Source organism: Melospiza georgiana, chromosome 16 (assembly GCF_028018845.1).
Source record: "Melospiza georgiana isolate bMelGeo1 chromosome 16, bMelGeo1.pri, whole genome shotgun sequence".
Lineage (NCBI taxonomy): Eukaryota > Metazoa > Chordata > Aves > Passeriformes > Passerellidae > Melospiza > Melospiza georgiana.
Window position 1 is genome coordinate 13,506,314 of NC_080445.1, and position 22,073 is coordinate 13,528,386.

General features: G+C 48.0%; 2 protein-coding genes across 6 annotated transcripts in view; one reads left to right on the forward strand and one right to left on the reverse strand.

The window, feature by feature from the left end:
• Positions 1-678: 678 nt before the first annotated feature.
• On the forward strand, positions 679-14,061 carry MPG (N-methylpurine DNA glycosylase). 3 transcript variants are annotated; one of them, XM_058035910.1, is made up of 5 exons: positions 679-758; positions 4,592-4,738; positions 5,326-5,551; positions 8,574-8,778; positions 13,545-14,061. In XM_058035910.1, the coding sequence occupies exons 3-5, from the start codon at positions 5,330-5,332 to the stop codon at positions 13,937-13,939; spliced, it is 822 nt and encodes a 273-aa protein (XP_057891893.1). In that variant the 5' UTR covers positions 679-758; positions 4,592-4,738; positions 5,326-5,329; the 3' UTR covers positions 13,940-14,061. The 3 variants fall into 3 exon arrangements, with proteins under 3 accessions (XP_057891893.1, XP_057891895.1, XP_057891894.1); XM_058035912.1 differs by lacking the exon at positions 679-758 and adding an exon at positions 1,090-1,196 and having other exon boundaries at positions 4,589-4,738; XM_058035911.1 differs by lacking the exon at positions 679-758 and adding an exon at positions 1,090-1,196.
• Positions 14,062-16,056: 1,995 nt separating this feature from the next.
• NPRL3 (NPR3 like, GATOR1 complex subunit) overlaps positions 16,057-22,073 on the reverse strand; it is a 42,377-nt gene continuing 36,360 nt past the window's right edge. For all 3 annotated transcript variants that reach the window (XM_058035893.1, XM_058035892.1, XM_058035894.1), the window contains 2 exons: positions 21,457-21,649; positions 16,057-16,714 (listed from right to left, as the gene is read on the reverse strand). In XM_058035893.1, coding sequence (XP_057891876.1) covers positions 16,549-16,714; positions 21,457-21,649 — 359 coding nt within the window. In that variant the 3' untranslated portion in view covers positions 16,057-16,548. The remainder of the gene's footprint in view (positions 16,715-21,456; positions 21,650-22,073) is intronic.

Consider the following 22,073-nt stretch of genomic DNA (forward strand, 5'->3'; position numbering starts at 1 on the left):
ATTTTTTCTGCAGGCCAGATACTTGTTATTTGGGGAACTGAGGGAGTAATTAATGTAGCTCTCTGTAAAGCCAGCTTGTGACCATGCATGTTCATTGGAATGCACGCTCATGCCTTTTTGGAGTAGAACCACTAAATAATTTGGGTTGGAAGAAACCTTAAAGAACACTCAGTTCCACCTCCTAAAATGGGCAGGGACACTCTCCTTTATTCCAGGTCCTGTCCAACCTGGCCTTGTGTCACTTCCAGGGATGGGGCAGCCACAGCTTTTCTGGGCACCCTGACAGGGCCTCTTCACCCTCATAAGGAAAGGATTTCTTCCTAATATCCCCTCAGTCAGATTGAAGCCATTCTCCCTTTTCCTGTCACTCCAGGCCCTTATCCAGTCTCTCTGCAGCTCTCTTGAAGGCCCTTTAGCCACTGGAAGAACTCTGAGGTCTCCACACGCCTTCTCTAATCCAGTCCGAACACCCCCAACTCTCTCAGCCTTTGTATTGATGAATTAACGATTAACATGAAAAACCGAGGAGTGGATGCTGAAACCAGCGAAAGTTTTACAGAGGGTCTGTGCTCCAGAACGCAACACCCACGAGGAGACATCCCTGAGGAAGAAGAACCCGTGAACCGGACTGGGCTCTTCCCCCTCACGGCCGCGCCTCTGCCCCGCCCCGGCCCGCCCCTCACGGCAGCTGCGGGGTTTCCGTGGGGCCGCCGCAAGGGCTGCGCGCGCCCCGCCCGCGGCGGGAACGGGCCCGGCAGGTGCGTGAGGGGGAGCCCGGGAACGGCCGGGAATGGCCACGAATCGCCGGGAATGGCCGGGGAATGGCCACGAATCGCCGGGAATGGCCGGGGCGGGCGGAGGAGGGAGCTCGGGTTCCCGGGACTCGGCCGCGGCCCCGGCAGCGCCCGAACGGGCCCGGGCGGCCTTGCCCAGCACTGCCGGGCGCGCCCCCCGCTGCAGCCCCAGGTTCCGCTCCAAATCACGAATGTCCTCAACCAAAATGTAATTCTGCTGAGAAGGCTTTGTTTTGTTGTTATTCTTGTTTTTCGTCATTGGTTGATGTTGCCTTGTTTTTTCTTTGCAAAAGGATGAGTTAGGTTTCATCCCCAAAAAGCTGAAGATGCCCGGTAGGGAGTAGGAGCGAGGAATTGAATTGCGAGGAGATAAAGGCAATAAGATCCCCACCACTTAGTAAGGTGAATAAAAGCATCCCTTTCGGCCTATTTTTGCAGTATTAGGATTGCACGTGCTGTCAGAATCTGTCTGTGGAGACATTGACTATATTTATGGTTATACTAGCTCATGCCTGCACTCATTTTTCAGTGTGGTTTTCTTTTTTTTTTCCTGCTTCTCACACTGTTTTCCAGAAAACTATACATTATTATCTTATTTCTGGTTACTAATAGGGTAGACTAGACAGGAAAGGCAGGGAGACATCATTCATGCTGAGAAGTCACTGAAGGATCTGCCTTAAAATGTCTGTTTAAGAGGTTATGGAACAAAAAAGACAGGAATAACTGGCAGGAATAAGTTGCTAAACTGGCAGAAACAGGCAGGAATAAACTACCAAACCAGATGCAGCCCCCAAGGACAGTGTTGCTAGTGATGGTTTCAGCAGCAAACATGTCACTAATTTTTAAAGGGGAAATCCGAGGACTGCAAACCTGGAAGTTTGACCACCACCAAGTGAATTAATAGCAAATGTAGCAAAGTAGGAATATTGGAGAGCTGCATAAGTATCTAGAGGGGAAAATCAATGTGGCTTATAAGTCATGCCTTAAAAAAATGCTGGGATTTTCTACAGGTCTAAATAAGCATGTTGAGGTCTGGCTCACAGTCTGTAGTCAGATTTCAGGAAGGTTTAAACAGGAGCCCTTTACCTGGACATAATAAGGGAGTTCCCCTGTCATAAACACACAGTTGTTGCAGAGATAGCAAAGAGGATGTGAGGAAATGGGCAGCTCTCCTGGTGCCTGGAGGTCACTGTTGGGGTGCTGCAGGGATGGTTTATGGATGACATGGAAAATCAGTGTTTCCAGCTGGCTTTGCCTTGTTGAAGGTGGCAAAGAGGGCTGAGGGTGGTGAAGTGCAGGTGTAAAATGATTCATATGGGTGGGGAGCAGTGCAAATTCCCCACACAAAATGAGGCAGTTTTTGGAGCAGTAATGACTGATTCTGTGAAGTTTTCTTTCTTGGTCAAGTCTGCCTTTGGCTGGCGCTGCAGAGGTTCAGGGAGGATTGTGCCTGGATCAGAAGGTTCCAGTCCAGAGACAGGGAGGATGTGGGGAGGGACCCTGGATGTTTATTCTGTTCTTCCCCAGGCTCCTGCACTTGACCTGGGCTGGAGAGCAGGATCCAGGGTGGGGTATCCTTGCATCTGTTCCCACATCAAATCTGTACAACTGGGAATTGCTGTGAGGAATTGTCTCTCCAGAACTGGCAGTGTTTCATGTTCTCTTCATTATTCTGTCAGAAAAAATTGATGTACCCGAGGAAGGTTGTGCAGGTATCTGAACCTGAGAGCCAAAAGTACAAATGCAAATGGGATTTTTTTTTTCTTTTCATGAAAACTCATTAAATACCTAAGGAAATGCCTGCAAATGCAGTCTTGTTAGAAGGATTAAAGAATCCTCTGTAGACTTTGTTGTGCCTTGAGTGCAGGGTGTATCTGCTGCTCAGCTGGGTTTTGCACAGATTTGCAGTGTCTCTCCAACTCTGGCTTGCAGGCTTCTGAACCACTTGCCTGAGATTAGCCCAGCAGCACTTGTGCTGATTCTGCTCTTGATCATCTTTTTCTGACTTCCATACCCTTTTTTTTTTGTATGTTTTTTACCAGATGTGTTTAACAACTTGTAGTTCATTTGGTTACAACAGGATTAGTAAAAAGTGATTAAACCCATGGCTCATTATTTGAGGCCCAGGAGTAGGATTTGTTTATTGTACAAGCAGGAAAATGTAGACAGAAATGAAGAGCTGCAGAATTTGTGTGTGGATTTGCAGAAGAGGTCGAGCCTCTTGCTTCCCAAATGCACAGGGTATGTGTTGCCTTCTACAGTGGGATTTTTCTTGTGATTTGTATTTACAGGCAGCATCCTTTCCAGACAGTGTAGATAGGCTTTGAGACACAGAGCTTTGTGTTTCAGATCTTGCTGTGAGCAAGCACAGAGCATTAGGAATGTGGGGTTTTTTCTGGGTTTCCCAGCTGGTGTTGCAGCCCCTCACTCTGCACTCCTGTTTCTGTGCTGACCCATTTCTCCTGGCTGCAATTTCCTGCTGCTGTTTCTATTGAAGGTGCTGGGATGTGTCAAGGACCAGCCCCCAGCAGTGAAGTTACAGTGCCCTGAGGCTGCTGCTGTGAATGTCAGTGAGAGCACTTGCAGCTTTGGGAATGATTTAATTGGAAGTGCAGTAGGTGCCAGGCAGCTCAGATCCTGTTTCTGATGTCACATTCCATGAGAGCACAAATTACCAAACGAGTTAATGCTCCACTCGAGGCAGCCATGTTTGCAGCAGGTCTTTATGTGTGGCTGATGAGCTGGAAGCTCCAGTTAATGCTGTCAGAGAAGTCTGGAGGTATTGTCTTCAGTGGGAAGTACTGCCTTGAGTGTTTCAGAGGGTCAGTCTGAAATGCTGAAGTGTTCTCCTCTGCCCCTTCTTCCTGCAGCTCTTTCTCCTGGACAGGGCTCACTTGCCCAGGCCACCAGGCAGTTCTGTCTGAGGCAGGCTGCTGAGTTCTGACAAAGTTTTTAAGAATTCTTGCCAGCTAAAAGCCTCAGTTCAGAGCAGAGTACCTGGCATGCAGCTGTGGCAAGTCTCTGACAGCACTGAATTATTGCAATAAAGAATTAGATGTTCAGAAAAAAATGAAACCATCCTCCCTCTCTGCCAGTCATGCCAATGTGATTTGATTTTTTTTCCTACCTATTTTTATATGTTTGTGTCTGGATTCTTCTGAAGTGAAACATAACACTGCTGGGGAATTGGCACTGGTGATTCAGATTGTAGCAATGCTGAATTTCACTGTAGTGAAAATAAACTGTTGCTGGTGGAACTTCATTGTGAGAATCATCTTCATCACATCAAGATAAAGATTCCTTTTGATGTTGAAAGTTTTTGTAGTAATATTTTTAAATGCTGATGATCTGGTGAAAAATGAGTGCCAACAGTTATGGGTGAACTTGTTTGCAGGTTCAGCTATAGGATTCTATCTCCATTTCTAAATCTCTCTGATGTTGGATCCTTACATCTACATGGGGTCCAGTTTAGAATTGGTGTCTTTGCATTCTCTTGTAAAAGTCCTTTTTTGAGGCTGACACTTCCCAAATTTAGTGCCAATGGGGCATTTTAAACGTTGGTTCCAGCTTTCTGTGTATTCAGTGTAGGAAAAGTGTATTCCCCACTGAATAACAAAGGCTTGAGAGCATCTCCAGCCCTGCCCACCTGGGAGATGGAATTTTACTGGCCCAGCAGAAAACTGCAAATTATTCTGGAGTTGATCTAATGGTGAACTCTTAGTATCAGATCTCCAGAATCTCTTGGCCTGTTTTAAAGCACTTTATCCAGTGAATAAATGTTTGTACCTGTTCAGCAGGTGTGAGGACTGCAGCACTGGAAGGGGAACACCAGCTCTGTGGAGCTCACATGGAAGTGGTGACAGACCAGCAGAACAATTGCCCAGTTGTGATGTAGCTGCCCCAGGTCCATGCTGTTGGCTGGAGCAGTAGGTTGAATCTTTCTGGTAAGTTGAATCATTTTGGGGAGATATTAACACACTTCTACAGCACAATAATCAAGTTTGTGACTGAAAAGGGCATCTCTGAATTTCCTGTGGAGGTTTAGATTCTGATCCAGTTTCATTACCTTTGAAAATGATTGATGCACAGCTTCTGTGGGCTTTCTGAGGCAGCACAGTTTTTGAAGTGCTTTTTTTCTGGTTTTTCTGTCTGCTTAAAAGATTTTTTTAGCTTTAAGTAAAAAGTACAAAGTAATGGTTCAACTTTGCTGTTACTTTCTGGATTTTCTAACCTAACAGCAAACTTATTTCCAGTGCTTAGTGGAGCAGAGTTGCTTTTATCTGCAGTCCTTAAAGATGACTACTCAAACTGCTGGTTTCTGTTTGCTCATCAGTGGAGCCCAATATTTGCCCAGCCTGGTGCAAACACAGCTAAATCTGTCACCTGCTGCTGCAGTTTGCATAGGTTGTCCATGTAGTCATAGCTTTCAGGTTCATTGTTGTGCAGAGATGTGTAAAAACAGAACTTTGTGGAAATGAGTTGCTTTTAAATAAGCTTTATAATCCTAATGATACTTTTATCCATTTTCTAGAACTATGCCAAGAAAAAGAAAGCTGTTGGCTCAATTAAGTGCTCTTCAGAACACCAGCAGCTTCCCTCAGGTCAATGCTGTGGAGCAGCTGAACACTACACCTGGAGCAGATCCTTCTCCAAAAAGCAGCAAATATTTTGTGACAGAGAAGAAAAATTCTCCTCAGCTGCAAGAAGATTTTTTCAACCAGCCCTGTGTTAGTCTGGCCAAGTCCTTTCTGGGACAGGTAAGGCACGAGCACTGAGATTCTTGCACTGCATTATGTGCTAGCTGATAACTTAGCGTGAAAGGAGGAAATTCTTTTTTTGCCATTTGACTCCCAGGCTTGGCTATTTTAGGAATACAGCTCTCATTCCTTCTCTTGCTAAGTGCAGTGGAATTTAAAGACCAGTAGCTGAATCTATTCTAGATGAAGTCAGAGGAGTAATTTTTCAGATTTAGTCTGTCACATTTTTAATTGAGGTTTTTTTGGTGGAGTTTTCCTTCCTTTTTTCTGTTCACTAAAATGTGCTTTGCTGCTTGTGGCTTGAAGGCTGTTTCAGGCCCATTATCTTCCTTTCAGCAATTGCTTTCCTAGTTTTTGTTTCTTGCTTAGCCCAGTGGAAAGCAATGCTCTGCAGTCAGCAACATCTTCTTTGCCTCCATTTTACTGTCTTGTTATGCTAAGGATTGCACGGCCCCACAGTTCAGCTCTTTTCACTCCAAATATTTCTATTCCTATCTTTTGTTTCTGAGTTTCCAGGTCATTACCTGTTCATGCAAGGACTTCTCCCTTAGCCCATTGCATAAACTTTGAGGAGGTTTTGGACCTTGCTGAAAGCCTTTGGAAATCAGAGTGGTGGAGATTGACTCTTCTGCTTTGTGAGTCCTTCAGAAAACTCTCTGGCTGTTTCCAGAGGAGGGAGTTCCCTCAGTGTTTTCCCTATAAAAAGTTCCAGTCCTGGAGCTGCTAAACTCAACTGCAAAATGTGTGTTCATTTTCACTGCTATGCTCTTATCTTCTCTGAGTCTTTTTTATACCTTTATTGTCTGCAGGGTGAGCAGACTCTCTGGGTTCTCATGGCTGTAGATAACTCCAGGAATTTGTTCCACAAACTGTTGGTTTTGGCCTGTTTTGCTGCATCCAGCCTTTTTTTTGTTTTCTAAGGATATCTTGCTTGTAAGTGACGCCTTTGCTCTGCCTTTTAGCCCTGCTGGGTTTCTTTCTGGCCTGCCTTCACCTCTTTGTGATACTCCACATGTGTTGCTATCTTTGCAGACATCCTGCTAGAGGCTTGCCTTTCAGCCTTAACCTTTGGCTGCCTCTAAAGTCCTTCCCAACAAGCTCCCTCACTTTACATAGTTTCTTTTTTGTGCTGCTGGCCAGGACTCTGCTGGATTATTTTTGGGATCTTTAATGCTTGTGAAAAGACACTGAACTTTATCCTTCATGGTCATGATACTGAGTTGTTTTTCAGGAATAAGTCTTTGGAAAAGGCTTTGTGTTTTGCTCCAGATCTGAGAACTGAGTCTTCTCATGAGGTTCCTGATTCCTCACTCTGCACAACATTTGATGGTGTCTAAGGAGACATTGCACATGTCCTGCTCTATCTGAGGATGCCTGAAATCCTCCATTACTGATACATTTTTGTTGTCTTATTGACTCCATCACCCTCCTGCATTCAGTTACTTTGGGCAGATGATTTTTGAGTCTTAATTCTGTATTTTTCCTATTTAGGCCTAGTATTCCAAACCATGTGATTTCTATCTTAAGTTTACATTTTCTTTAAAGTATAACCCCCAGTTTCCTATGACCCAGCCTATTCTCTTATAAAGATAATTTTGTGTTTCCTTCATTACTTTCATTCTACCAAATTTTGGAGGCACCTGGTATATTAATCTTGCTTATCTTCATGATGCCTGAGTTCTTGGAAACAAAATAGGTACATGCAGTGAATGGCCTTTCAGAGGGAACTGCCATAACATCAAGATACATCCTCAATGGAAAAAATAACCTTTATGAAATGGCTTACTGTGAGGTGTTGGGAATTACCACCATTTTTAAACTTTTTTATTCAACAGAATACTTGGTGTGTCTGAAGACAGGGAAATGCCTGGATGCTTTTAAACCCATAATCTAACCATAGTGTTGCATGAGGAACACTACTGAGGGAGAAATGTGGCCACATTGGTCTGGTTTTGGGGTGTTGCCAGGCACTTGCTGAACACCAGTGTTTTTTTTTTTTCATAAAAAATAATAAACATACTATTTTCAACAATTTGACAAGTGCTGTAGGGAAACTGTGGTATACTGGAGCTGCAGCTTTGGAAACCAACTCCTGGAGCATCCATTATGGATCAGATCAATATCTGCATTAACAACCCAGCACAAACATCTGTTAGGAATCAAGCTTTGTTTTGTGAAGGTCACTTTTGAACAGCTGCATAATTCAAGTATTATAATTAAACTGATTGGGTGCCCAAATGAGACTGAGCTGCAGCATTTCATACATGTTAAGTAAAGCACAAAGTTTAGAAATCAGGTCAAACCACAAATTCCTTTGTACAAAGTTTAGTGGTTGTTTTATTTTTAAAGAGAATCTTTTGACTGTCATGTTTTGTTTCCCCTGCATCTGCTTTGTTTTATTTAAGGAGGTACCAGCAGCAAGAACACACTGTAATAACAAAGATCTGTTGTTGTCTGCCTGAAGCCAATTCCCATCTCTCCTGCACTGCCCTTCTCTGTGGTGCACAAAATACTGAAGTAGCATTGATGCCCTCTCTAGAGCTGATTATCTCTGTGATTTGGGACTGGGACTTGTTTGAACCATCTCTAGGGAGGGAAACTGTCTAATCATAGCAGTTGTTTAATTGTGCCACTGTCATATTTCTTCTGATCTAAGGATTATACAGTCATGATGCTTCAAGGTTGATATCAGCAGTGATTTTTGCCTTAAATCTGATGGATTGGAGTTACAGAAAATAACCACAAAAGCACCTCCATGGGCTTTAGTATATGTAGGATCATAAATTGGTTCTGTTTCATATTGCCTCATCTAGACACTCCAGGCTTTTGTGGGGTGAGGGACAGGTGGGAACTCCTTGTACTGGGAGAAGCTGAAGAAGTTGGTGTTAGCTTACAGACTGCTCACTGGAGAGGGTTTAGTTCCATCAGGTCCTTTCTTTCCAACTTCTCTGTTTCCACAGCTCTTGCTGTGGTTATTTTGTACTGAGGGCTGGTAACTGATGCACTCTGACCTCTCTTGCAGATTTTAGTTCGCAAACTTCCTGATGGCAGAGAGCTCTGGGGCAGGATTGTTGAAACAGAAGCTTATCTGGGTGGGGAAGATGAAGCTTCCCACTCCAGAGGTGGGAAGCAAACACAACGGAACGCAGCAATGTTCATGAAACCAGGAACTCTGTACGTGTACCAGATCTATGGGATTTATTTCTGCATCAATGTTTCCAGCCAAGGTAAGCTGAGGCTGAAAGAGGTGGAATGCCAGCAGCATGGGGCTGACATTTTAAGCTACAGTTGTGCTGCAAGTCACTTGTGAGCTCTCTGTGGGCTCTCTGATTTGCTGTCACCATCCTCCCTTTGGACCTGGGCTTTGCCACTGGGGACAGGCAGCACAGCAGGCAGGGCCCATCTCCAGCTGCCCCATTTGTCCCAGCTGGGAGCTGTGGGAGCTGTTCAGGCACACCAAGATTGAGAAATGAGGGAGAATCTGGATAGGGTGGAGCTTTCAGTTTCAATGACTGCTGCCTCAGTCATATGATTGAGTGAACCTTGTTCCTCAAAAGTGGTGATGTAGAGAAAAATTCAGTCATTTATGACAGTCTTAATCTTGGTGTCTGTTGCCATGGCAGGAAACTCCTCTGTCTCCTGCCTTTATCTTCAGAGGCTGAATGAAGTGTTGGGGAAAACAAAAAGTCTGAGATGTCCTAAGCTTAAGCAAGGAGTCAGTAGAAGCATTTTAGCTGTCCAGCTGTATCTAAAAGCCAAAAAAACCCACTGAAATCAAAATACCCAGACTGTTACAGAATCTTCAATCTTCTTTTATTATTCTCAAGAAAAAATAATCAAGCTCTAATTAAATTATTCTGTAATTTACTGAAACTGTCCTTCACATTTCAAGACTCTTAAGAAGCATTACTGAAAACTTTCTTTTTTTTCCTGTCCTGTAAGAATGACAGTTTTTGCCTTGCAATAATCTCTTGTTTAATTAGACACCTTTAAATGGCAGCATTTCCTAGGTAACTACTCACTCTGTTAGGGAAAATCTCAAGCCCAATTTACTTCTTTATCATTTAAAATAGTGAAAAAGGTCAAAAAGCTTGTGTATTCCTAAGTGGAGAGCAAATGTAAGTGTGACCATGAATGCTCAGGTTGTGGCCTTTGGACACAAGCCAAGCAGAAAAACAGTGCCACGTTAAAGTGTGGGGGAAGAGCCTGAGTGTGCAACTGAGGGTCTGAGGCTGCTGGATGAACACATGTGAACTTCATTACAGTGGCTCTGCCACATCTGTTCAGATTATGAAAGCACATGGTTCATTTGTCAGGATGGGATTCTTGGTGATTAAAATATTAAGAGTCATACTTTTTAAAACAATATATGTTTCGCCTTTGAATTCTATAAAGATTTCTTTGAAATCTTACACACTTGGGGAAATTTTTCCTTATATACCTGTTTTTAGATTTGTAGCAGAGCAGTTAAAGGGCTCCCTGTGGTGATGGAATTCATTGCATTTTTTGTTACAAACTCCCTCCCCATCCTGTCCCACAGCAGTGACACCAGGCAGAGCTGTCACTGCCAGCTCTGTCAGAGCCCTGCAGTCAGTGCCATGGCTGTGCACCACTGATGCAGCTACACAAACTGGAGCTGCCCCTTCTGTGCATTTGCCCACGTGCAGAAGTGTTGAAAGAGAGAATCTGGGGAGGAATCACACCCAAGATGTTTTTCTCCAGTTGTTTATTGTGCTGTGGTTTAGTCTGAGGGAAGGATTGAGGGAGTCATCTTCATGGTGCCGCCTGGGTAGAGAGCAAAAGCATTTCATTCTCTGGATATGGGGTTTTCAAAACTTTGGTTTGACTGTGGCTGTGAAAAAACACAAAGAAACCCTGGCAAAAAACCCAGAAACATCTTTTGTGGCATAGCTTGGTCCTTCTTCATAGCACACTCTGTAGGCAAAGAGCTCCAAGAGACAAGTATATCCTCTGAAGCAGTGGAGCTCTGACTCTTTAGGGATCACTTGTTTTGATACACAACCTCACAGCCTCTGACTCCAGGTGGAATAAACCTTCCCTGTTTATTGGTTTCTGCTGAGGTTCAGGCTCCAGTATCATTCAGGGATGGGAAGAGTGTGTCACCCACAGCCCTGTGGTCATAAAACCATAATGAGATGAAGGGGGAGAATCCTGTATTCTTTGTCAGTGAGGAAGGGGAAATCTTCATGCACAACACTGAGATAAAGCTTCATCATGGGGAATTTTACTGTGAGAGATCCTCCCATCACTCAGTGAAATACTACAACTGCCTGAAGCCACAGCAGGCATCACTACATTTGGGGAAATCATGGGTGGTAGAGGAGAAGAGCTTATAGAAAACATATAGCCAGAGTCTTTTACTGTGCAGGAATCCTGCAGTATATCCTGAGCTGCACAATAATCTCAGTGCTAGGAGCTTTCCCCAGAGTCAAGAGATGTGGGGCTTCCCTTGCCTCAGGAAGAGGATAAATGCCAGTCGTGCCTCTCTTTGAGTTAGCTGTGAGCTGTTTCTCTGGAATTTGCCAAGCTCTGTATTTTGCTGCCAGATCTGAAAGAACAGCTTGTAAAATCAAGAGCCTGGTGATGCTCAGCCCAGGGTCACACTGCAGGGACTTCTCCCTGACTTTCAGCTCCTAGACTAGGGTTTTGGAGGAAGTATTGGGGAGCACTGAGGTGGGTGGGTGAATGGAGGAGAAAATTCTCTCCAGTGGCCAAGAGCTGTTTCCAAGCCTGGGAGCTGGAGCTGTGGGGGTGTGGGACTCCACTGTCATGTTATTAATTCTGCTGCTCAGGGAGGGAATTGGCCTCTGCAGTGTTGTTAGATCCCAGCCTTTAGCCCTGAATGCTGCTCATTGTATGGAGTGACTCTTAACGAGAGAGATGAATACTCAGCATCCCCAGCTGGCCCTGCTGCTGCTGCTGTGTGCACATTGGGCAGATGCTGAACTCAGGTGACCCTTGAGAGTGAACTGCTGCAGGCTGGGAGGGGGAAGAAGCCAGGCTGAAGCACTCTGGAGTTGACTCAGCCACTTTTTGGGAATTGAAATTAAATTTCTAATGTGGAGGTTTGCTCGGGAGGAACCAGAGGCATGAGGAGAAGAAGGCTCATCATGGTAACCCTGCACTCATGTCCTGCCTGCTGTCTCCACCTCTTCCCAAGGCTGTTCTCTGGGCAGAGTGGGGTGTGTTGCACACAGCTAGAAAGAACCTGGAAACTTCCAGCTGGAAATGCAGAAAGAGCAGCCAGAGCCAGAAGTTGCCAGTACCCCCTGGGTGGGCTGTGCTGCTCTGGGAGCACCTGCAGATTTCCACGTGCTCATCTCTTCATGTGAACTCCCAAGGACTCAGTTCAATTCAAGTGTGACCACAGTTTCCAGTTGCAGTTGAGATGGGTGAAAGCAAGCAGTGTAATGAGAGATTGCTCAGAATCCTGCAAGTTGTTCCTGGCAAGGGAGGCAGCAACATGATGGGAAGGATGTTTCTTTGTGCATTGATAAAAAGCAGAATTAGGACATAGAACATGTTCTTAAAAATCTGAAATGACCTTTGGGCTCTAAATCACTGTTAGGCCAGGGAAGCAGCTTTTGGCTGCCAGATTAGCATCAATCCCCCTCCTTGGAGAAGGGAGTGCCTGGGAACAGATTGCTGACAGCTGTTGGAATCCAGGCTGCTGACTTCACCCAGCTGTAGTCAGGGCAGCAGGGGTTCTGAGATGGTTCAGGGCAGCAGGCACACCTCAGAGAGCCAGGAACCAGGACCTCACTGGGGGCCCAGAGGGGTAATGTAGTGTGGGATTTGTACAAAAAATGAGAGGGATTCTATTTTGGGAAATCACAGGTCCTTGGGGATGTGCCAGTGCCTACACAAAAAGCCTTTGCCAGGCATGAGCATGGCTCCAGATGTTTGAGGCTGGAGGGGGAGAGGGGACTCTGGGGAGCAGCACTGTGCAGATGCTGGTGGGAGGAAAGCTGTGGGTGGCCAGCACAGGGGGAGCTGTGTGGGGCTGCACCAGGCCCTGTGCCAGTGCTCTCCTCACTCATTCAGGGGCAGGAGGAGACCTGGGCCCTGCACAGGCCACCAGGGAAACGTTTCTGTCACACTTAGGCTGGAGATCCTGGGAATGTCTTATCAGAGCTGCATCTTTGCTTTGCTGTCACCTGGCTGCAACAGCTGGGAGGGCAGGGGACCCAAGGCTTCTGACAGGGTGGCAAATCACATTTGAGAAAAGAACTTGTCAGTTTTGTTCAGTTTTTGTCATAGAAAGGTCTCCTCTGCTAAGGGCTGCTCCCAGGGCTGTGCATCCCACAGCCCTGTCCTGCCCCAGGTCCCTGCCCTGTGAGAGCTTCTGTGTCAGACGAGTTCAGTGTTCAGATCACACTGCTGGAGCTGTGCAGTGACCCAAGGCCGTGCTCATCCCAGCTCTTACATCTCCAGAGGGATTTGGATTGGTACCAGCCCTGGCTCCCTCAGCAGTGACTGCTCCCAGTGCCTGCAGCTCCTTCCCAGGTTTCTGTTTGTGCTGCCTCCTTCTCTGGCAGCATCCACACTCATTCCTCCTTCCCTTTGTTAGCTGGAGTTCTTGTAATCAGAGTTTATTAGAAATCCACTGGGTTTGGGAGCAGAGCTTTGGATACCTCTGCCAAAACTGAACCAGATGTATATTTATTCCTGAACATTGTGCTGACATAAGAAAAAGTTCTTGCCCTCTGGCAAGCCTTGGAGCAGCAGCCAGACTTAGCAACATCAGGTGGAGCTGGGAAGAGCAAGTCAGCCCTGCAGAGTGAAGGGCACAGAGTACAGGACACTTGGAGGAGGAAGGGAGTGCCCTTGGAGCAAAGGACAGGCCCATGGCTGGGAGCACCAGGCCATTCCCTCTTCCATCAGGCTGAGAGCTGAAGTGCTGCTGGCAGTGGGCTGAAAGGTGACATTCCCAAAAACCATTCCATACTAACCCAGCTCTTGTTGTGCACAGGAGAAGGGGCCGCGGTGCTGCTGCGCTCCCTGGAGCCCCTGCAGGGCCTGGAGGCCATGAGGGAGCTGCGCTCGGCCTCCAGGAAAGCCCCCAGCAGGCTGCTCAAGGACTGGCAGCTCTGCAATGGGCCCTCCAAGCTCTGCCAGGCCTTTGGCATCGACAAGGCCTTTGACCAAAGGGACCTGACTCAGGATGATGCCATCTGGATGGTGCCAGGACAGGACCCGCCGGGGGAGCAGGACGTGGTGGCCACCACCAGGATTGGCATTGGCAACAGGGGAGAGTGGGCACAGAAACCACTCAGGTTTTATTTACGGGGAAACAGATTTGTGAGTGTTGTAGACAAGAAAGTAGAGAGAGAGATGGCAGCAAGGGGACATTCCCCTGGCAGCTGACAAGTCTTGCAAGGGACCAGGGACCAGGACTTGAGCTGTGCTCTGTACAATGGCCTCAAGCTGCATCATGGCACATAAAGGGCCTTGGGGGCTTTTTAACAATAAATGTATTTTGTCACAATGAATGGGGCAAGGTGGAGCTTTATTTGCAGGAGACTGGCATGGGCCTCCCAGCCAAAATGAGGCTGGTTTTGGACACTTTGGACACTGAAGGCCACTTTCTCCCTTGTCAACAGACCCAGGCTTAATTGGGGTGGGTGAGAGGAGAAGGGTCACAGCTCTGGGCTGCTCCCATCACTTCAGCCCCCAGCAGAGGACAGGGCTTGGCTGCTGCAGGGAAATAGTTTAGAAATTGGGTGGCAGCAGAGCAGACTGAAAGGATGGGAGCTGGGAGAGAAGGATGTAAAGGAGGAACTTACTGCTGTCTGCAGCTACCTCAGGGGAGGGGATGGAGAAGACAGCCAGGCTGCTCTCAGACAGGATGAGAGGCAACAGGCCACCAGCTGGAAAACAGGAAGTTCTCATTAGCTCTGTGGAAAAAATGTTCCCCATGAGGGTGGTCAGACACTGGAACAGGGGCCCAGAGAAGCTGTGGGCCATTCACACCTCCACAAACAGGGTCCTGAGTGCCCTGAGCTGAGTGCCCTGAGCTGACACCTTTCCTCTGAGCAGAGACCCCTTCCAACCTCTACCTATCTAATGTCCAGCTTGGAGAACAAGAATGGGTTTTTGTTCATTTTCCAGCTGCTTTTGAAACCAGTTCAGAACCTCTCACTGTGTGAAGCCCCACACAGAGAAAGCACTGGTGCAGCAGCCTGGCTTGAGGTACAGAGAGGAAGAACCTCCAGGACTCAGGGCAGGACGTGCAGGAGTGCAGCCACTCTGGGTGGGTGACAGGGACACACCCCCACCTCCACCCCCACCTTAAGGTTCACATACAATAAAAAAAGTTCAGGTTTATTTTTAAATACTCTTGTCCCCGTCCCATGAAAGAATTGGGTTCAGCCCCTTCTGGGCAGCCTTTCTTCTGACTGCAGTAGCTCACCTTGATGCTCAGGTGCTGGGGCTGGTTTAGACAGGGTCTGCAGTGGTGTTGATCTGATTTTTAAATCAGATTGGGTTTTTTGCTCTTCCCTACCATCCCTGTTGCAGCTGCAGGGCCAGACTCACTGAAGGGACCCCAAAGAAGCTCCCCCAGTGGCTGCTGGAAGGTAAGTCAGCTAAAGCTCCCAGTTTTGTTGGAAGGTAAGTCAGCTAAAGCTCCCAGTTTCACCCAGTTGGTGTGGGCAGGTGAAGCTGCTGCTGAGATCCTGCAGCTCTGGGCAAAGCTCCAGCCTCACACAGGCAGGGGTGAGCTGGCACAAGCTCCTGCTGTCCCCAGGCCCTGGCATGTCCCAGGGCTCTTGCCTCTTGTTCTGGCCCTGCCATGGCTGGAGGAGCAGTCCCAAAGCAGAGCAGGAAACACAGCTCTGTATCTCACTGTCCTGCTGGGCAGCTTTAACCCAGGCCAGGATCCCTGTCTGCAGCCACAGCCATCCTTGTGGGACAGGGACTGGAGGGACAAAACAAGCCCTGGGGGACAAGCCTGAGTGCCCTCAGCAGCAGCCTCTGGGTGGAACACGTCCCTGAACTGTCAGCTTGGCCAGCACCTTTCAGTCCTGCTCAACAAGCAAGCTCCCAGCCCCAGGCACAAACTGGGAAACATGGAAACCCAGGAACACTGAGGCTGCTTGGTGACAGCCCTGCTCCAAGAGATACTTGGGAATAAGGACATTGGTGACAGCCCTGCTCCAACAGACACCTGGGAATAAGGACATTGGTGACAGCCCTGCTCCAACAGACACCTGGGAATAGGGATATTGGTGACAGCCCTGCTCCAAGAGATACTTGGGAATAGGGATATTGGTGACAGCCCTGCTCCAACAGACACTTGGGAATAAGGACATTGGTGACAGCCCTGCTCCAGCAGACACTTGGGAATAAGGACATTGGTGACAGCCCTGCTCCAGCAGACACTTGGGAATAAGGACATTGGTGACAGCCCTGCTCCAAGAGATACTTGGGAATAAGGATATTGGGGTGAGGAAAGAATGAGCTGTGACACAGTGACTGAGTCATTCATTCATGATTTCATGTTTACTTGTGATACTTTGCCTTCCCACCTGTCCTTGCTGCTGTGAGATCAAACAACTCCTGTGTGCCCAGGGTCATTCCTTAGGAGCCAGGCCAGCTGCCCTGTGCCCTGGAGCAAGGCTGTGCCATGGGGACAGGCTCTCATGGCCAAGTGTCCCATGCTGGAGGGCACAGGAAGCACTCCCAGTGTCCCCCCAAAGTTCTGCCAGCAGCACCACAGCAGAACCCTCCTGTCCCACTCTGAGGATGCCTGGGAAGGGCTGTGAGTGTGGCAGGGCAGGGATCCAGGCTGAGCAAGCACATGCTGTCCTGCAGCAGCCCCGGGGGAGCAGCTGGGACATCGAGGCACAGACAGGGACAACCTGCTGTGTGTCACATGGCTAGACAGAACTGAAACCACCTCCTGCAGATTTCAGGCGTCCTTTAGGCTCTCAGCATGGAGAGCGTGGCAGGCTCCTCCCGCTGTGCCAGCAGAGTCACTTGAGGAGCGACTGGAAGACGGAGATGACGGGGTCCTCGTGGCTGGTGACCACCAGCACGCTGCGGAACTTGTCGAACAGCATCAGCAGCTGCGAGCGCCGCATGTTCTCGTTGTACATGATCTCCTCCAGGTGGTGCCGCCCGCGGAAGTAGTGCAGCAGCCTGCAGGGGGCAGAGCGAGGGAGCACGTGGGCCAAAGCAGCTCAAACTCACACCGCACCCGCAAGGTCTCCTCCCCCGTGGCATGCAAATCACAAGGTTGTTTGGGTTATGTCCCTCATTTGCATGAAAAGGGAATTAAATCATGCCTAGCACAGAAATCCCCTGGAAAAGGATGGGACTTGCCCACTGTGGGGCTTTGCCAAGGTTCTCCTTGGATCAAGAGGTTTCCCAGTCTGGGGCATTTCCCAAGACTGTCAATTTTCAACTTAGTTATAATTCCAGAAAGTGAACAAACACAAGTGCCAATGAGCCTTGAGAAGTCAGGACACGGCAGATTTATTCTGTGCTTTCTTGGCTAGGCCTACAACTGCCCTTTGTCACAGCATCAGAGGCCTGGGTACCTGTACTGCCTTTTAGATTTAAGAGCTGTTTTCCCTCACAGCAGCCCAAGGGGCTTTGTAACTACAGGTCCTGCACTCAGGGTTTGGGCAGCTTGGGTTGGGTGGAGCAGTCACAACAGGGAGATGGAAATTTTGGTGCTAGGCAGCACAGAGAAGCTGTGGGAGTTACAAATCCCCTGAAGCCCTAGCTCAAAATATTAAATTCCCTATTCTCTTTGTTAAACAAAGCAGAGATACCCCTTTGCTACAGCCATCAGAAAACCATGGCCCTGCACAGTCAGTCACAGTAGGTCCATGACAAAGAGCAGAACTGCCCAGTGGCTGAGGACCCCTCCCCAGAGTTCCCTCTGAGCCATAACACCAAGGCAGCCCCACATGAAGCCTGAGTTTGCTGCTCAGCCTCTTGTCTCAACACCCTCCCCAGTGTCACGGCCGTGCTGTGACTCAAACACTCCCCACTCTGTGAGGGCCCAGAGTCCAGCTGTGCCTGCACGAGTGTCCCACATCACTCTGTGCTCCAGCAGCCTCTCTCATGTTCCATTACCCAGCTGCAGCTTCATGCCAACTGACTGTAAAATGAGTGGAGATGACAAGATCTGTTTTCCAATCCATTCATACAGCCCCCATGCAAGAACACCTCTCAAAATATTCCCAATATCCACTGGAGCACTCTGGCCTGTTTTGGAGGATGGAGAAAAACTCCTGCTTTCCCTGCAGGACCAACACCTGCCTGGCTCCTGCTGCTGCTCAGGCTGGGCACTCCTGTCACCCAGCACGCTCACAGGAGGCACTGTGCAACAAGTGTCCCTCCATCACATGTCCCACTGCACAGCTTTCACCTCTAGCCCAGTGCTACTGGTGTTTCTCTGCTTCCCAGCTTGCCACATCCCTGCTCTCCCCACGAGCTGTCTGTGGGCTCAGAGCAGGATCCTCACTGACATCCTTGAGGCTGGGCAGCCCCAGCTCCCTGCCAGCTCCTCCTGCTGTTCCTCTGCCAGCTCTCAAGCTGGCACCAGTGTGGAGAAGGTCACTGCTGTCTCTCTGTACCTGCAGCAGCAGCAAACAGAGACAAGCTCCAGTCTTTGCTGTGTCTGGGCTGTGCCTCTGCCTTTTGCACTGTCTCCCACTGGGTGCTGACACGAGGCTCACTGGCCACCCCCCTGGGCCAGTGGCAACTGTGTGCACTGAGAAATGGTCACTCACAGGGACAGTGTCAGTGCTGGGTGTGTCAAAGCCAGAACTGGTGTGAACAGAAACATTTGTATTTTACAGCTCACCTCACAGTTCACAGTGATTTTGGGGATCCCCCTATGCCAGGCTGCTGTGCCCATGTGCTCACACCCTCTCTCCCATGCAAATGGTAGGACCTGGCTTTCCACAGCAGCACAGACTGAGCAGTTTGCCAATAAATAAATCCATCTTATATTCAGAAAGAGTCTGGATTTGTAACTGGTCAAGACTAAATACTTTCCACTCCAATAAAAGCTAGAGAGGATATTAAAGAATATCACAAAAATGCCAGCTGGAAAACACCCCCAAAGTCTAGCCCAATATCCTGCTCCAGGAGGACTATTGCTAATGCTGTGGAGCTTTTTCAAACCCTTCCAAGATGGAGATCCCTCCAGATGCCTGGGCAATCTGTCCTGGGCTGCACCACACTCCTAGGGAGGAGGTTTTACCAAAAGTCCAACTACAATCTACAAGGCTGTCCTTGGGGCTCACAGCTCCAGAGATGGTGGGCACTGCCCTCACCTTTTGGGGCAAGGAACATTTATGGGACACAATCAGCATGAGATGGCACTTCTTGGGGCACTAGCACTGTGTTTGAGTCCCTCTGAAGCTGCACAGCTGTGTCTGTGACAGATGTGCACATCCAGATGCAATGATGGAAGATTATTGCTTTCCACTGCTCATCACTGTTTTCCCCTCCTCAAGTTGCAAGAGCTGCCCCTCCAACAGCACTGGAGTGTTCCTACACACTAAAAGAATTCTCTCAGACTAGCAATTCAAATAGAATTAGCTTATTTTTGGCCAAGGAGATGTCCCTGCCACAGCACTGCTTGAAACCAGAGCAGAAGTGTCCAGAGCTCAGTGCTGCCCATGAGCATTCGTCAGGGGAGGGAAGGATCTCACCTCCCAATCTCAGAGCAAGACAAATAAACCCTGAAAGCAGCTCCACACCCATGGCTTGGGAGAGAAGCCATGAGTGAAGCCTCCAGCTCCCTCAGCCTTCAAAAGCACTGCTTAATGTGCAGTGAGGAAGGCTTGGTGTACATTACTGGGGATCTAGCTCAAAAAGAACTTGGATTTAAATTCCCATTCGATGTCAGGAGGGTTAATACAGCCAATGCTGGAGCCAAGCTTTAGTAATTCCTTACTTCCCCTTAAGGTTTCTGTTTTCAAACACAGGCTGTGCACAGCCCTGGCCGAGCACCAGCACTCTGGGCTGTCTGTGTGACAAGGGACAGGCACTCAGAGGCACCAGCACAGGAGAATGTGCCAGGCTGAGCTTTATTGCTGTGCTGGAAATGGCCCATCCCTGTGTGTGCACACACAGCACCCTGGGAAGGGCAAATCCCACAGGATATTTGGGGCACCAGTTGTGCATTTCCAGCACTTTGCTCTGGAGGCAGCTGTGAGAGCAGAGCTGCTGGCAGGGCTGGAGCAGTACCTGCATGAGGGTAATGAGGGAGATCAGCTCCTTCAGGCAGCTTCACCATGGCTTTTTCTCTTTCATTGAGAGCAACAGATTTACTCACTCATCTCTGATGGTTATGACACAAAACCAGAGAAAATACACCTACAAGTTGTGGTGTATAAAGCCAGCAGTAACCAAGAGGCTCTGGCATGAACATCCCTACATGTGCACTGCAGCATCTGCCCACAGGACCCATCTGTTTATTGTTTATTTATTGGTTAATCTGTTTGTCCCTCACTGTTGCCTCAGAGCACTCTGCACTTGTCAATTCAATCTGTAGTAGACTGGAAATTCTGACCTAGTAAGGCCTGGGGATCTGCAGAACCTGGGGCAGGAGTAAAAGCACAACAAACATCACTCAGCTGGTTTCACAAAGAAAATGCACATGCAAAATTGCATCTGCAATTCCCAAGCTTCCAAATGGCTCTTTTACCCAGCTGAGGGTATCAGAGGGGAGCAATCACCACATCCTTTCCTCTCACTAGGATAACTTAAGAATCTGCATCACCACTGAACTGGTCCAAGGAGTCCCCCACAAATTCTGTCTTAAGATATTAAATATGATTTTGTTGTTACTTTCCTTCCTCAGTTTTGTAATGACTTAGCTGGTAATAAAGAGAAAATCACTTCAGAGTTCTCAAGAGGCCAATGTTGCCTCCCAGTCAGAGCATATTCTCTTAAGAGTTGCAGAAGATGAAGGAGAGGAATAATTCAGAGAGCAGTAACTACCCACAAGTTTTGAGAGCTCTGTCAAAGTCCCTCAGCTGTACTCTGCCACAGACAAGGAAAACATCTTCCTGCTATTACAATTTCCCTGGGCTACCTCCCTGTATCCATCCTAGGGCAAGAACCAGGTTTTCAGGGTATCACCAACTGAATCCAAAATATAGAAGACAGCTGCAGTCCTTGCCTCAGGTGGCTTTCTGCTCCACAAGTATGAAAATCAATGGAAGTTGCATTCCAGTGATGCCACTGAGTTTTGAAATCCTTTGGAAGAAAAAGTATTTCCCCCCATCCCTGCTTCCCAGATGGCTGCTTGGGAAGTCATTCTGCTTTTACCACGTGCAGAACCACACAGAGCCTGGTTCTGTTGAGTGCAAATGTCTAACAACAAAATGTGTGCTACTGATGACACATCCTAATGCCTTCAGCTTAGCTAAGCTAAGCAGTGAGCTCTCATCACTGCTAAACACACCTTGGGACACTCTGTAAAAGTATTCAGGCTGGCCCTGTGTCTCATGTTTCCATGGAGTATACAAACCATAAAATTAAGGAGAGCTGGCTTGGAAATACCAATGGACACAAAATGGCAGCATCATATCCCTGGGTCTCTGCCTTGCCTGCTGAGATGGGGTTTTAGGCTGTGCAGTTTTGTGCCTGCCATGTGTGGACAAGGAAAACTGGCAGGACAGTGAAATCCACCCCTACTCCCTGATGCTCCCTCACACACCCAGGACTCTCTGTCTCCAAGTGTTCTTGTGCCACCAATATTACTTTGTATTACAGATGAAATACAGGAGCAAACCCAAAAGAATTTCTCCTCCAAATGCCCTAACAGGCTAACAGGATTTGCTCAGACTCCACACCAATCCTTGCATAAAGCAGGAGGATAAGCAGCAGTGGTTGCATCCTGGCCTGCTCACCTTGCAAACATGCGGAGATCCTCTGGATTCTGGGCAGCTGGGACGTTCAGGATGGCTTCCCTCTCGTGCTCCAACAGGCTTGCCAGGAGATTCTCTGTCATCCTCTTATTGAGGGGTGAGTCCCCACCAGGGATCAGCTCAGCACTGGAGTTATCCATGCTAGGGCTTGTCAGAGTCATGTCATCACTGCTGGCTATCAGAGAGACACACATACACATGAAATTTTTGTATTCCTCAGCATAAGGATGCAAAGTTTATCAATTCAGGCTGTTTTGTGCAGCCTTTCCAACTAATCCCTCTTCTCTGGAGAGCAGAGAAAGTGGCTCTCCAAGTGCTCCATGAATCTGCAATTAGTCATATGACAACACAGCGATTTTCTCAATGGGAAATTCAAATGTTTCAACAGAGTCATCAATTTGTGTGGAAAACTGTATTTCTGGAGACCATAAACAGTCCATAAAAAACATTTGAAAAGAGAATTCCCAGCCAGCTGTGCTGGAATACCATGAAGTGGTAACATGAAAAGCCTAACAGCACAGAAGGTGGGAGCAGGCAGAGAGGCCAAGAAGCAATATCCTCTTGTGAGGGAGCCAGAAAAAGCAGATCACAGACTCATC

What these genes read in the sequence shown, in the direction of transcription:
- MPG (XM_058035910.1), top strand. Translation starts at nt 5,330, where the DNA reads ATGCCAAGAAAAAGAAAGCTGTTGGCTCAATTAAGTGCTCTTCAGAAC. An exon ending in CCAAGTCCTTTCTGGGACAG is followed by an intron (nt 5,552 to 8,573) that starts GTAAGGCACGAG and finishes CCTCTCTTGCAG; the next exon opens with ATTTTAGTTCGCAAACTTCC. An exon ending in CATCAATGTTTCCAGCCAAG is followed by an intron (nt 8,779 to 13,544) that starts GTAAGCTGAGGC and finishes TGTTGTGCACAG; the next exon opens with GAGAAGGGGCCGCGGTGCTG.